Source organism: Pithys albifrons, chromosome 21, assembly GCF_047495875.1.
Source record: "Pithys albifrons albifrons isolate INPA30051 chromosome 21, PitAlb_v1, whole genome shotgun sequence".
Lineage (NCBI taxonomy): Eukaryota > Metazoa > Chordata > Aves > Passeriformes > Thamnophilidae > Pithys > Pithys albifrons.
Genome location: NC_092478.1, coordinates 8,978,451 through 8,993,873, shown reverse-complemented (window position 1 = coordinate 8,993,873; position 15,423 = coordinate 8,978,451). Strand labels below are relative to the sequence as shown.

Here is a 15,423-nt window from a genome sequence, read left to right as displayed (position 1 = left end):
AATTAGCGAGACTAATCTGTTTTTAATGTTGAGCATTGCTCCTGGGCATTCCCTTAAAATTTCCAAGTTTTTATCTCCTCTGTTAGACCCTTAGAATTTACTTCTTCCCCTGCTCTTTATTTTGATGTGAAAACATTTATACTTTCCAGTCTACCATAAGATACACGTACATTTCTTTGGCTCTAATGACATGGGAAGCAAGTAAGATATTTCATGTTACCTAGATACAGTTTCATTTCTAGGAAGCATGTTTTTCCATGGAATATGGACATGGATTCCTCTCTTGCTCATTAGTAACATCAGGACTGACATTTTTATAGTGAAAAGGCTGTGCTGAGTTCTGAGATCTTACATACAGAGATGATTCATTTCCAGCTTGCTCCACCCTCTCTCCACTCATCTGTTCTATGTCAAGGTTAGGGAACTGTTGGCATATGAAGCAATTACAGAGAAAGTGTAGACTGGATTAAAGAAAAGTCTGAATTTGTTATATATAGTTTTCTCTCTTACATTATTCTAAAATATATTTGTATCAGCATATCTGTTCTCATTTTTATTGAATAACTGCAAAGAGCTGATAATACTGTTTCAGTGCACTGTTACCCATGAGATCAAGTGGCATTTGCTTCCAGAAGTTGGTAATTGTGGCCTGGTTGTAGGTTCTGTTAGCAAAGGCAAGGCTGTCTCTGAGCTGCAGGCCAGCCCTGGATGCATCTTTAGGATCTCTGGCACATCTGCTGATGCTTTTCCATTTGCAGTGATGGAGAGGGCTCTTAGTCAGTAAAATCTCTCTCAAGCACAGAGGTTGCACCAAGCCTTTGCAGCAGGTTGGAGGCAGGCCCAAGGAAAAGGAATAAATTCCTTCTTGCTTATTACTGGCTTATTTTGATAATCATTCACATCTTAAAACCAGGTCCCGACTGAGATGGAATATGCTATGGCCACAAACTGTTGCAAAAAGCAAGGGAAGGGGATAACATCTTCCCAAGAAACAGCCCAAGGAGCTGCTGGAGAGGCACCAGAACTCACAAAACAGCAGAAAGCTCCCCAAGTGTGTCTGTTGGAGCACAGTGAGACTGGAAGGAGCTGATGCCTGGAGTGGAGGAAGAAGGAGAAGCAGCATCCAGCAAAAGGCAGCAGCAAGAAGCCAGAGACTGAATTAGAGAGACCCTTCACTGCTCCATGGAGTTTTCTTACTGAGTGTCTGCTTTGGAAATGGTGCAGGAGTTCATTGTAGTGTTGAGTGAGATGCTCTGCCCAGCAAAGCTCCAGCTGAGGACCTGCCTTGTTGGTAACCTGTATTGACACATTACATTAATAAATAGGCTTGTTATTGCATTTGATACAACGCTGTAGGGTGTTCTCAGTAGCAGAATTAGTTTGCTATTAAATAGGCAAATATAGAATTCTTTTATAATCTATGGATGGAAAATGGATGGATGGATGGATGGATGGATGGATGGATGGATGGATGGATGGATGGATGGATGGATGGATGGATGGATAAATGGATGGATAGATAAATGGATGGATGGATGGATGGATGGATGGATGGATGGATGGATGGATGGATGGATGGATGGAAGATACATAGAGAGAGAGAGAGAGAGAGAGAGAGAGAGAGAGAGAGAGAGAGAGAGAGATAGATAGATAGATAGATAGATAGATAGATAGATAGACAGCAAAACTAGAAGGACATCTGCCCTTTGCAAAACATAGGACAGATAATCATAACCTCATTAAATAATTTCATAATCTACTTAAAACCTCAGGAAGTCTGGGAGTTGCTCCCAGTCTCACAGCTACAGCCTGTCAGCCCAGGCTCTGGAAAAACTGTTCCTCTAAATTAGTTTTTGTCAGAAAGATCCTGTGTAAATATATATTTAACAATATTTGACACAGTTCATAATTTTGAAGGGTGTTAGATCCATCCTGGATTAAACAAGATTTTTTTTCCTAATTACATTAATATTTAGAAGCTGACTGTTGCATATATAATTTAAATAAAATATGGTAGGAATGTGGAACAACAGAAAGGCTTTAGGAGTTTTCTCTAATTGGTTCTTCCTCAGCTGTGTTCTGAATCAGCTTATCTTTAAAATACTTATCTTTAAATCAGCCACCCAAGAAAGGTGCCCAGGAAGATGATTGTGGCATATTTTACAAAGTTTTGCAAATTGAAATGAAATTGTGACCCACAGAAACACTTGTTGTCTGGTGGTTTAGGGCTTTTTTTTTTGCCAATTTGAGTGTATTTACAAAGAGGAAATCTGGAGATGAATTTCCATTACTAAATGCAATTAAAGGGGAGGAAAAAACAACAATTCTTGTAAAGAGCTCTGCTAAACCTCTGGGAATAGAAGCCACTGATGCTTCTGGTTCCAGAATTGATCTTAATTATCTTACTGTTCTATTCTCTGTTCTTCTAGTGAACTTCCCTCTAAAAATCAGCACAAAGGACACTTTTGCAGGCAGATGAAGTGGAGAAGAAGACTCTGAGGGCTCCTCAGTGCAGGCTCCTTGGAGGAGGAATATCTGGCACCAAATTCCTGTAGATCAGTGGGTGTTGACTGAAACTGGACTGTTTTGCAGAAGAAAAGATTTTTGTCAATATATGTAAGTTCTGCATGTATATTTGCTGTTAGTTATTTTTAAACTTTGTTGTTTATTATAAGTTGTGATGTGTCGAGGCACTCTATCAAAAACATTTCCTTATTTATTGTGTCAAATTTTTATATACATGGGCTCAAAAGAGTTCCAGTAAGTTATGTGTTTTTTAGGAGAGATTTTTTTTTTAAAATACTTGTACAGAATTGTGAAGGTTATTCCCCTTGCAAATTCATACTCACAAAGAAATGCAGCTCTGCCTTCATTATCAAATGTATTATCAACAGGGTCCAGAAAGGAAAGCACAGACAATGACTGGAGTAGGTTTGAGCAATCACCAGGGACACAGGATTGAACCTATTCTGCACATTTTAATATTACTTTTATTCTGTGGAAAATAAGTGACTTTATTTTCCATGAGCATCTTGCTGATGTTCTCGGCTCAATCCCCATTAATGCAAATAAGCCAAAAAATTAAAATTATACATGACTGTGTTCCCACTCTATATTTTTCTATTTTTTTTATAGAACTGTTTTTATTCCTTTTTTACTGAAATAGTTGTTCTACTGTAATTTGAGTATCCTATTCCAAGTGGAAATATTTTGATTTCTTATTTATAGAACAATTAAGTTAATAAGTTATGTTCTTCTTTCTGAGTGATTCCAAGGACACAAAGAACTTGAAAGGTGAGTTAAATTCCTGGTTTTAGTGTTTTGTCCATACTATGCTGGGTTTTTTCCAGTAACCCTAAATGTGCAAGTTTGCAAATTGTTATTACTTTACATTTAAATTGTACAAAATCATGGAAAATACAAATGCCTGACAAGAGTTTCTTTTCTGTCCTGCTTGATTTAAGAATTAACTATTCCCTCAGAACTGAAAATCCAGCTTTAATGTACAACGTGGATTTGCAGAAATCCCTGGGAATGTTCTTGTGAAGAGGAACAACCTTGAAGTGTGTTTATGATGCTGTTTTCACACTGAATGTACAGAGAAGATTTCTGACTACTGTCATATGGTTTATAATTTGAGGCTTTTTAAAGATTTTGTGCTCAAAGCTATAAGATTTCCCAGCACTGTAGGATTTCAGAGTCTCTAAGGCAGCAGCAATGCAGCAGTTCAAATATGATGTATTCCTGTCTCCACTGCTGGAGCTCCAGAACATCTTGAATTCAGTGGCATGAAGACAAAATTTGTCTGATTAAAACAGTTTGATAAGAAAAGCAGCCTGCTCTGCTTTCAGTAGAGTATCCTCTCTGTGAGGGTGGGCAGGCCCTGGCACAGGTGCCCAGAGAAGCTGTGGCTGCCCCATCCCTGGAAATGCTCAAGGCCAGGTTGGACAGGGCTTGGAGCAACCTGGGCTGGTGGGAGGTGTCCCTGCCTTTGGCATGGGTGGCACTGGATGATCTTTTCAGTCGCTTCCAGCCCAAACCATTCCATGCTTCTGTATTTCATAGAATCATAGAATGGATTGAGTTGGAAAAGACCTCTGAGATCATTAAGTCCAACCCTTGGTCCAACTCCAGTCCCTTTACCAGATCATGGCACTCAGTGCCACGGCCAAGCTCAGCTGAAAAACCTCCAGGGATGGGGAATCCACCCCCTCTCTGGGCAGCCCATTCCAATGCCTGAGCACTCTCTCTGCAAAGAATTTTTTTCTGATCTCCAACTTCAATTTCCCCTGGCAGAGCTTGAGCCCATCGTGCCCCCTTGTCCTATTGCTGAGTGCCTGGGAGAAGAGACCAACCCCCACCTGGCCACAACTTCTCTTCAGGCAGTTCCAGACAGTGCTGAGGTCACCTCTGAGCCTCCTCTTCTCCAGGCTGAACACCCCCAGCTCCCTCAGCCTCTCCCCACAGCACTTGTGCTCCAGTCCCTTCTCCAGCCTCGTTGCTCTTCTCTTCTCACTTGGGTTGGAAGACACCTCAGATTATCAAATCCAACCCTTGATCCAACCCCACTGTGATCACCAGCCCGTGGCACAGAGTGCCCTGGGCTGGTGATCACAGTAGGGTTGGATCAAGACATGGTGGATTCTCTGTCCCTGGGGGTGTTTAAGAGGACACTCAGAGCCACATCCAGTCCCTTCTCCAGCCTCGTTGCTCTTCTCTGGCCCTGCTCCAGCCCCTCAATCTCTTTCCTCAGCTGAGGGGCCCAGAACTGAAAACAACACTCAAGGTATATGTTAACTTGTGTCAAGTTCTCTGTGGTTGTAAACCAGATGTGTGGTCTTACAGTCACTGTGGTAACCCTTCCCTCTGTTTCCATGTCTCATGATGGAGGTGACACTCCTCTCTCAAAAATCACACACCCCAATTTTCATCAAGCACTGCCATAACTCTGGCAAAGCCTTTAAGTGGTGCTTTTCCTGCTTGCAGGAAGCCCTGTGTGCCCAGCATGCCAGAGACAGGCTCATGGCACAGGCAGCCCCTTATCATATCTTGATGGAATAATGAGAATAAATTGTGGCACAAACCAGTTAGAAAGTAGAGAAGAAAAGCAGAGATTGTTGAGGTTTAAAATTGTTCAGGCTTTACCAATGACTAAGAGGACAAGAGGGAATGGGCTTGAGCTCTGCCAGGGGAGGTTTTGGTTCGATATCAGGAAGAAATTCTTTGCAGAGAGAGTGCTCAGCATTGGAATGGGCTGCCCAGGGAGGTGGTGGATTCTCTGACCCTGGAGGTTTTTAAGGTGAGACTGGACATGGCACTGAGTGCCATGATCTGGTAAAGGGACTGGAGTTGGACCAAGGGTTGGACTTGATGATCTCAGAGGTCTCTTCCAACCCAACTGATTCTGTGATTCTATGACTGTAGGAGGATGAGGCACTAGTTCTGAGCAATAGTCAGCTCTGCAGACATGGCTGGCAAGCTCTGGGATGCTCTGGTTTGCTTTCTTCCTTCTGGAATGGCTGAGGGCAGTGGGGACAGGAACAAATGGCATGGAGGTAATGACCCACTAAACTGTTCCAGCTCTGGGCTCAGTGAATACATGTCCATGTGTCTCAGTTGTGGGATGAGAGCAACCAATACACTTGCTGCTGTTCATGGAGAGCAGTCCCAGACAAAAGGGGACTCATATAGACCCTGAGATCAGCTCAGTGGGTTAAAACTTGGTTGTAATAATGCCAAGGTCATGGGTTCAATCCCCTGTGTGGGCCCTTGACTTAAGAGTTGGACTCGATGATCCTTGTGGGTCCCTTCCAACTCAGAACAGTCTGTGAATACATATCACAGCCCTGTAAAACACTGACTCGAACTCTTTGTGTCCTTCCTCACAGCCTGTGCCTGCTCATCATGTCTTCCCTTCTTGGGAAGATGAAGAAATTTGGCAGTTTTGACATGGAGGAATCTGAAGTGGCAGATGAACACACAGAAGGGGAGGACTCTGTCCCAGAAACATCTGAGAGCCCCCAGGGCCCCGTGGGCACCAGGGCACAGCCACCCAAAAGCAACATCTTTGCCAGACGGGGGCGGTTTGTGATGGGGGACAGTGACAAGGACATGGCTCCCATGGACTCCCTTTACCACATGGATCACCTGATGGCACCTTCTGTCATCAAGTTTCATGTCAACTTGGAGAGAGGGAAACTTCACAAGTAAGTTTGCCCCTTCCCAAGACGGGGTTGTAACAAATTGTTTGGCAACTGCAGACCATGTTTCTCACAGCAGCATTTGGTCTCTTCACATGAGCATGACCATTTCTTCAGTTTCACAATTTTCTCTGCCAAAATAAGAAGTGTTGCAACTGAAAGGGACAATGGCTGTTGTCCCTTGGCATCTCTGAAAATTCAGTCCATGGGTATTTTGCCCAAAGTTAGAAGAAGGAGGCCTTAATTCACTTGCTTGAGACTGTACAGTGAGTGGACACCACGCAGAATGAGAAGGGGTTGCCTGTCTCCAGGCCTGCAGTTACACTGCCATCCTTCACTGCCTCTTCTAAATCTTGGTCTCAGCTTGTCAGCAACAGACACATAACTTCATCAGGACAGGCTTTGTTGATCTTGTAGTCTTTGCAGGTCCATCTGTTCTAATCTGCAGTGCTTACCACTTCACACAAGCAAATGAAAAATAGTATTCTGATAATTTTAAAAAGTCTGTTAAATATCTGACTTCTAGTAACTGAAATTTGCCCTTGTCAGGCTCCTGTCTACAGACTCCATCACAGGCTGCTCAGAGAAAGCTTTCAAATTTTATGACCGCAGAAGGATCTTTGATGCCGTAGCCCGAGGCAGCACCAAGGACCTGGGTGACCTGCTAGTCTACCTTAATAGAACCTTCAAGCATCTCACAGATGAGGAGTTCAAAGGTACCCTTTAGTGGCACATACCTCTTCTTTTTCCAATAGTGCTCCTGAGATGACAACAAAAAAAAAAGATAATTATGTTCCATGTCTGCAGGAGGTCCTTTAATAGCCAGTTCTTCCCTGTTTATTGGGCAGCCCATTGATTGTAAAGTTACAGGAGCTGAAATTTTCTGTGAAACCCTAAATGAGTTTTCTTGTCTTTTGAAAAGCACCTCATTAACTCCTGCTTGGTTGGGTATAGATGGTAGGTTTGTCATCACAATATACCATCAATCTTTTGTGTTATAGAGCCTGAAACTGGGAAAACCTGTTTACTGAAAGCCATGCTGAATCTGCATGATGGGAAAAATGATACCATTCCCTTGCTGCTGGATATTGCAAGGAAAACTGGAACCCTGAAAGAGTTTGTTAATGCAGAATATACTGACAACTACTACAAGGGTAAGAGAAGCAGCTGCTACAGCAAATCCTCAGGGTGCTAAGGTTGGGTCTTCTGCATGAGTCTTGTGCCCCAGAGTTCCAGGGTTAATAATCTGTATTTGTGCTGGGAGTGTCTTCTGCCATTTTTGATACACAGTGATTTAATAGCAAAAGTTCAGGGGGTGTCCTTTTGCTGATCAGTTCTAGAGCCTTTTAGTCTGCAGAGCTCTCAGTTCCACCCTCTGACATGGAGCTGAGTGAATTGCAGTGCCTGAAACTTCTCAGTCTGTACTAAAGGCTGAAGATTTCTGCCTGTTGAGTGTCTCTGCAGGCCAGACTGCTCTTCACATCGCCATCGAGAGAAGGAACATGTACCTGGTGAAGCTCTTGGTCCAGAATGGAGCAGATGTTCATGCAAGAGCCTGTGGGGAGTTCTTCAGGAAAATCAAAGGGAAATCTGGCTTTTATTTTGGTAGGACTGAGCACAGTATGGGCTTTATTGGTTAAGTTTATCCTATCATTCCAAATGCAAGCTGTTAGATAATCCTGTGAATGTGGGACTGGAGGCTCAGAAGTACCAGATGGGCTGTTCCACCATTAGGCCAAGTATTTCCTCCTAAAGACAGAGCTTATAAAGGAACACAGTTGGTAGTTGATGGTCTTCAGTGTAAGCTTCGTGTCAGCATCCCTTTGTTCTCTGAGTACTGTGCCCTTTGAAAGGTTGTAACTTTCTGCTACTGTCCTGTCAGGGCTTTTTTTAAAGCAGCTGTTTCTGTGCTGCACTTAAACCAAAGAAAATCTGATTCAGCTGTCACAAGAACTGGTGCTGTACCAGAGAAATTCACCTTCTCTTACGGTGCAAGATGAAAACAACACCATCTTTCTGTTTATACACCTGCAGTACTGGGCTGTCTGACCACTCCTCCCCTTTGCTTCTGGCAGGGGAGCTGCCCTTGTCCCTGGCTGCCTGCACCAACCAGCTGTGCATTGTGAAGTTCCTCCTGGAGAACCCCTACCAGGCAGCCAACATCACCGCCGAGGACTCCATGGGCAACATGGTCCTGCACACCCTGGTGGAGATCGCAGACAACACTAAGGATAACACCAAGTTTGTAACCAAGATGTACAATAACATATTGATCCTGGGGGCCAAAATTAACCCGATCCTGAAGCTAGAAGAACTCACCAACAAGAAAGGGCTGACTCCATTAACTCTGGCAGCCAAAACAGGGAAGATAGGGGTAGGTGAGAGAAGGTGTTTAATTGTCCCATTATTGTATCGAGTTACAGAGAGCACATATAAAACATTGAGGCAAGATGGATTTTATGACTTCATTATTGGGGCCTTTTAGTTAATGGGAACTGATGCTGCAGTTTAACATGCAAAACTGCACAGTTCTTAAGGACTATGAAGTGTATGTGTCTGCCCAGCTGGTGCTATTCATACACCCCTGGTATGCCAGGCAGCCCAAGGGGAAACAGAACGTGGGTCTCTGCTTGTCACCTGAACCACTGGAGACCTTGTACTTTTGACTGGCTGATACAACTCATCTTTTGGCTGTCCCCATTTAAAGTGACTGCATGCTCAGAGAGGTGTAACACACACCTCTGCTTTTCTCTTACTGTTTTGAAACAGATAATGCCAAACTGTCAGAGGTATTTGTATTTCTCATTTCCCAGCATCGAGTAAGAAGATTGTTTACTTGAGAATGCAGTGCTCCATGGGTTTGGTCTCAGCTCATTTAAACTAGGGAGAAATCACCCATTTTCTTGTGGAGATGCTGAGGAACAAGAAATCCATTAGCACTGAAATGTTGGCTGTATTGCTCTTTTTCAAACAGATTTTCGCTTACATCCTCAGACGAGAGATCAAAGATCCTGAGTGCAGACACTTGTCTAGGAAGTTCACTGAATGGGCATATGGACCTATCCACTCCTCTCTTTATGACCTGTCCTGTATAGACACATGTGAGAAAAATTCAGTGCTGGAGATCCTTGCCTACAGCAGTGAGACCCCAGTGAGTATTGTCCCTCCATGGCATTTTATCCCAGGCTGGTGGACTGCTGGGGAAGAGCTTCATGTTCACCTCCATAAAAGAGCAGTCTCCCCTCCTCAGCTTAAGGGAACTGGTGGAAACATTTGCTGAAGATTAATATAATTTGGGGTTTTTCAAAGTCCAGTATGTACTGGTTCCAGCAAGATTCTCCTCTCTCTCCTTCTGCCCAGAACCGGCATGAGATGCTGCTGGTGGAGCCCCTCAACAGGCTGCTGCAAGACAAGTGGGACCGGTTTGTCAAGCACTTGTTTTACTTCAACTTCTTTGTCTACACCTTGCACATCAGCATCCTGACTGCAGCTGCTTACTACAGGCCTGTGCAGAAGAACCAGAAGGTATGTTACTCTGGCACATGTCAGGGGAACCACCCAGTGCATGATATCCCAGATCTGCCTCCCATTCCAATGTGTGCTCCACACATCAGAATTTTCCTCTTTCCTGAAGGTAGGAGGGAGATTTTGGCCCTGCTTGATTCCCAGTCTTGCCCTGTTGTTGCAGCACATTCAGAAACTTAATCTGTTCCCCCCAAAATGTAGTTGCTTTCAGCTGCTGGCCAGGCCAAGTCTTTCCTGTCTCCAGTTCTGCTGAACAATGTACCTTTATCTTCCTGTCTTACACAGCCTCCCTTCACCTTTGGTTACACCACTGGCGAGTATTTTCGAGTCACTGGAGAGATCCTGAGTGTGCTGGGAGGCCTCTATTTTTTTTTCAGAGGGGTAAGATACTCAAAAATTTCCTTTTTGCTGTTTGGGTAGGTGTAGGAAAGAATAAAACAATTTTTTCCTACTCAATAGCATTGACTACTAAAATAATCCATGCTCTAGTCAAGAGCTACAAAACTTTATCCTTGGCATGATTACGAGTTCTCAGGTCACTAGTGAGCTAAGATATTGTTTTATCTATTTATAAAAAAAGTATTCTCCTTAGAAGGCAACAAGCATCTCAGCAATTAGCCTGGCCAAAGCTTCAGAATGGGGTATTGCAAACAGCCAGCCCTCCACCAAAGATTACCAGTCTCAGCCCAAAGTTCCCCCCAGCTTCCTCCTGGCAGCCAGTGGAGAGGGCAGAGTGAATCCCAGGTCCTGAAAGAGTGACTGAATAGGATGTTGTCTTCAAAAGAGAAACCAGATGTGAGAGAATTCAAGTGTTTCTGAGAGAGTCCTCCTGAGATACGGTGCCAGTGTTGGTTTTCAGCTGTTCTTGTGAGTTTTACAGGTAGCAGCTCTCCAGTACAGGGGTCAGGGCTTAGTTGGTGTATTCCCAGGGGATAGTTAATACCTCCTTGATGCAAAGCTGGTCTTGGTTCCCTTTTCTTTTCAGATACAGTATTTCGTGCAGAGGCGCCCATCACTCAAGACACTGATAATGGATGGCTACAGTGAGGTTCTTTTGTAAGCTCTGATGTCTTTGGTTGCATCTCAGCCAGGAACAGATGAGTGTGGCAGATCTGCAGTTTTGGCTGAAGCCACCTGTAGATGCTTTCCTATAATTTCCTGGGTCTTTCCTGGGTAGATGCTTTCCTATAAATTCCTGGGTCTTTCCTGGGTAGATGCTTTCCTATAATTTCCTGGATCTTTACAACAGTGTTGCCAGTGAATATTATTGAACAGGTGGGTCTGGATCAGTGACCTCCTTTGGAGGTAAAGCAAATTAAGTGGCTAAATGTACAGTGAGTGTGCCATGCAGTGGAGGTAGGAACAGATCTCCATGCTGGACATACACATTGGCTATGCAGAAATTCTCCCATTTCTAAAGGGAGTTTTGCCTCTCAATATGTGGGCTCTTTCTCTTCCCAACTGGAGTGCAGCTGAGCAGGGGAAATCCCTCATGGGGCTGCTCTGCTCCTACTCCGTGGCCAGCTCAGCCCTCTGCGTTCAGACAGACCACGCTTGTCTTTCAGCTTTGTCCACTCCCTGCTGCTCCTGAGCTCTGTGGTGCTGTACTTCTGTGGCCAGGAGCTCTATGTGGCCTCCATGGTGTTCTCCCTGGCCCTGGGCTGGGCCAACATGCTCTACTACACCCGTGGCTTCCAGCAGATGGGCATTTACTCCGTCATGATCGCCAAGGTGGGTGTGGGGGGCGGGTGGTGGGGCAGCACAGGGCTCAGAGGGGGACTCTGCTGCCAACAGCCCCATGGCCAGGAGACACATTCCCAAATCTACCTCCATGATGCCACCAGAAGGAAAATCTCATATCACTCTGCTAAACTTTGCTATTATTTTCTGAGTGAAGTGATAAAATTTAAGTGTAGAAAAACCTCCTGCTCCCCATCCATACATTTTATAGCAGCTTTGATATGATGATATTATTATTTTTATTACCTGCTATGCTTCAAAATAACTACAACTGGATAAGCATGACTGAAAGGAGACTGAGAACAGTGCAGGCTGCTCTGGTGTGAATTGGCCCAGCCTTCTACCAGCTGGAAATGTCTACGTATAGTTCAAATGTTACCAAATGTTACCAAACAGAGGCAGTAGATGGATAATAAACCTCTCTACATGATGTAAACAGCCAGCCCAAGAGGGGAAGAAAGATGCAACTGTCTTAATGTGGTTCATACTCACAAAGAGGAAACCATTTGACAGACAAATGTGTGGAAACTGTTGCATAAATAACACAGAAAAATGTTTTCTGTATTAAAGTTTATCATCTCAGCAGGATAAACAACAGTTTAATGCATGAACAGCCAGTTCACAGCAAATGCCCTCTTGAGCTGCAGCATTATTTTCTTATTATTATTTTGTTGCAGTTTATATTCAAGTATTCATTATAAAAATATTCTGTTTTCATGTTGCAGATGATCCTTAGGGATTTATGTCGCTTCATGTTTGTCTATCTAGTGTTCCTCTTGGGATTTTCTACAGGTAATATTCTACTTGAAGTTACTTTTGGTTGCCTTAAAGAATCTTGGAAAGTTTTATTTTTCAAGTTTCTTAGACTTTTTGTCCCCAATTAAAAACTAGCAGATGAGCTTAATTACAAAAAATATCTTCAGAATAACAATTCTGTACAGTAATTTTATACAGCTTTTCATCCCTGGGCCTCAAACAGTTTTGCAAAACTGATGGAAAAACATTCAGTCATCCTGTTCTATGTAGAGAATTCTGAGGCAACACCTTGTAAGAGGATGTCAGTTTGGGGGAATATTTTATAGGGCAATTTCCCTGGAGTCAAGTACCATGAGGATAACATGCTTTTACCTTTATACTTGTTTCATTGCTTGCACAGGAATTGTGCTCTCAGGTTGTATTTTCATCCTCCATATGTGATTCTGCTTTTGCAACAGCTGTGGTGACTCTAATTGAAGATGACAATGAGGGGCAAGACACAAACACCTCTGAGTATTCCCGATGCTGCCACGTGAAACGAGGCCGCACGTCCTACAACAGCCTCTACTACACCTGCCTGGAGCTCTTCAAGTTCACCATTGGCATGGGGGACTTGGAGTTCACAGAGAACTACAGGTTCAAGTCTGTGTTTGTCATCCTTTTGGTCCTGTATGTCATCCTGACATACATCCTCCTGCTCAACATGCTTATTGCACTGATGGGGGAAACCGTGAACAAAATTGCCCAGGAGAGCAAGAGCATCTGGAAGCTGCAGGTACACTGGGATTGGGAGGCTGCTATCCAGGAAAAGGGGGTGGGAAATCCTGGGAAACTTCAGAGAGAGCCTTTAGGAACTTTCATCTTTCTAAATAACCAGTCACTGCTTCTTTGTGATTGCCCTGAACAGCTCCTAAACAAGTATATTAGTTCCTTTTCCATGTATATTTGATGTTTTGCCTGAGCAGATGTTCCCAGTGTTCCACAGATGTTCAGCATCTAAGAAAAAAAGTACTTTTGTAATTAGACAAATTATTTGGGCTTTTGATGATGGAAAATCCTGATCAGACTATGGAGAGAGGGATTATGCAAGGGGAAAACCAATCTTTACCAGAGTCTCAGAGACACATCAGTTTTTGTTTGAGGTAAGAAAGGGAACTTCATAGTTGTAATCACAGGGCAGCAGTTCAGCATTTTTAATGACATATTAACAGAGGGTGATGTTTCAGAGATGGTTACAATGCCTGCTCTGGGATGTTGCAAATGAAGGAAGCTCAAGGGTTTTAAATTAAAGGCAGAATTGAGCATCTGTAAGACTTTGACCAGCAGGGCTGTGCTTTCTCTTACCTGGCAGAGAGCCATCACCATCCTGGACATTGAAAACAGCTACTTGAACTGCTTGAGGCGCTCGTTCCGCTCCGGGAAGCAAGTCTTGGTGGGGATCACACCTGATGGCCAAGATGATTACAGATGGTGCTTTAGGTAACCTGTTTGTGTGCCAAATGGACAATCTTTTGTAGGCAAACAATATTAAAGGCATCTGGTGGTGGGAAGCAGAACTTTTCCCCTGGAGGCACTCTGAGAAGTAGCACACTAACATTTTCTACAAGATGCAGTTTAAGCCGATTTTTGGCTTGAGAGGAGGCAGTTTGTGATGTCAACTCATCCTGAAGTTGTCTGGTGATGCTTAGAATAGATATTGGGTTTGTTGTTCTCTCCCCAGGGTTGATGAAGTGAACTGGTCCACGTGGAATACAAATCTGGGCATCATCAACGAAGACCCAGGGTACTCTGGGGACCTCAGACGGAATCCCAGTTTCTCTATTAAACCTGGCAGAGGTGAGGCCTTCAGAGACCTGAATGCTGGTGTGGGCTACACTCTGGGGGTGGCAGCAGCGTGGATTAACTGTTAGAGGGCAGTCAGTTTGATGCACTCACTGATAATGCAGTGACTCAGTTAATGTCCTTCTCAGTCAGCACAAAATGCAAAGGATGAGGTGGGCTCATTACTCACAGCAGTTTGATTCTTGGGAATAAAAGCCCCAAAGATTTGTCATTCTGGATGAAGGTTGTGCAAACAGATAACATTTAAATCCTGAGGAGATGGAGCAGTGTATGAAGGCAGCCAGACAGCCAAGAGGAGGCTTCTGGAGGCCCCAAGCCCTGCAGTTTGGGAGCTCAGCATCCAGCACGGGAGTGTTTCACTGTGCAATCTGTCCGTGCTGGACTTGCCAGCTGAAACATGGAAAGCTCATGGAACAGTACAGAGAAGAAAACCACAAAGCCCTCTCTTCCTGCTCCTTTCTTCTTCCATCAGCTTCCTATTTAAACCACTTGCATATTTTCTGATCCTATGGAAGGGGAAAAAAATTAACCGTTCCTTTTCTTTCTAGTTTCAGGGAAACACTGGAAAACGTTGGTTCCACTTTTAAGAGATGGAAGCAGGAGAGAAGACACTCACAAACTACCAGAAGAAGTCAAACTAAAACCTGTTTTGGAACCTTATTATGAGCCAGAAGATTCAGAGATGTTGAAGGAGTCGCTTCCAAAGTCAGTCTAATCTTGTTTCTTTTTTGGGGAAGAAGTTTGATTTCAAGTTGTCTGTGTTGGCCCTGCTGGGAAAAGGCCACAGGACTTAGGAAATGACCTTGTGCAAGGATTGACTATTATGTTAAATAAACAACTTGTTGTTTAAGCTCACGTCTTCATGGTTATTTTTAGCATAACTTTCTGTCTGCTTTTAGAGGCTCTTTCTTTAATCTTCTCTTTTTATTTTGATGAGCTGCCATACACCCTGATTTTGTGGCTTTGCTGCCTCAAAAACCAACCAACCAAACTATTATGACACTGGAGAAGGACTCGTAGAAGAGCAGTGAAAATCACCAAGAGCCCATAGATATGTTCCTGGGAGAAAAGTTTCTTGGAAAGCAGATAAATAAATGGGGACAGGGAAAGACTACAAAATAGTAAAAGATCTAGAGATGTTATTCTAGTCTCATAACAAAAGAACAAATACTCACTGTGAAATTTCAAAGGTTGAATAGTCAAAATGATGAAATAAATGTTTCTCTTACACTGTCTGAGTAAACTCCAGAAATTCACAGTTATTGTTACTGAGGCCCAAGGCTTAACAAGATCCCAAATTTGACATTTATTTAGAAAACAGATGAACTTTGCACAAAGTAAGAGATAGTGGTTGTAGAGA

At 43.5% G+C, this 15,423-nt stretch overlaps 1 protein-coding gene across 1 annotated transcript; it reads left to right on the top strand.

Annotated features, from left to right (window-relative positions):
* The first annotated feature begins 5,904 nt into the window (after positions 1–5,904).
* LOC139681510 (transient receptor potential cation channel subfamily V member 1-like) lies at positions 5,905–14,778 on the top strand. The gene is made up of 15 exons (XM_071574940.1): positions 5,905–6,206; positions 6,750–6,916; positions 7,202–7,354; positions 7,665–7,805; positions 8,276–8,574; positions 9,175–9,351; positions 9,561–9,725; positions 10,011–10,106; positions 10,711–10,781; positions 11,291–11,456; positions 12,191–12,257; positions 12,680–12,996; positions 13,573–13,700; positions 13,942–14,057; positions 14,612–14,778. The coding sequence occupies exons 1-15, from the start codon at positions 5,905–5,907 to the stop codon at positions 14,776–14,778; spliced, it is 2,532 nt and encodes an 843-aa protein (XP_071431041.1).
* Positions 14,779–15,423: the final 645 nt, after the last annotated feature.

Excerpts from the sequence above, each read along its gene's own strand:
- LOC139681510 (XM_071574940.1), top strand. The coding sequence starts at position 5,905 with ATGTCTTCCCTTCTTGGGAAGATGAAGAAATTTGGCAGTTTTGACATG. Across the intron at positions 6,207-6,749 it reads GAGAGAGGGAAACTTCACAA|GCTCCTGTCTACAGACTCCA; the intron begins GTAAGTTTGCCC and ends TGCCCTTGTCAG. Across the intron at positions 14,058-14,611 it reads CTCTATTAAACCTGGCAGAG|TTTCAGGGAAACACTGGAAA; the intron begins GTGAGGCCTTCA and ends TTTTCTTTCTAG.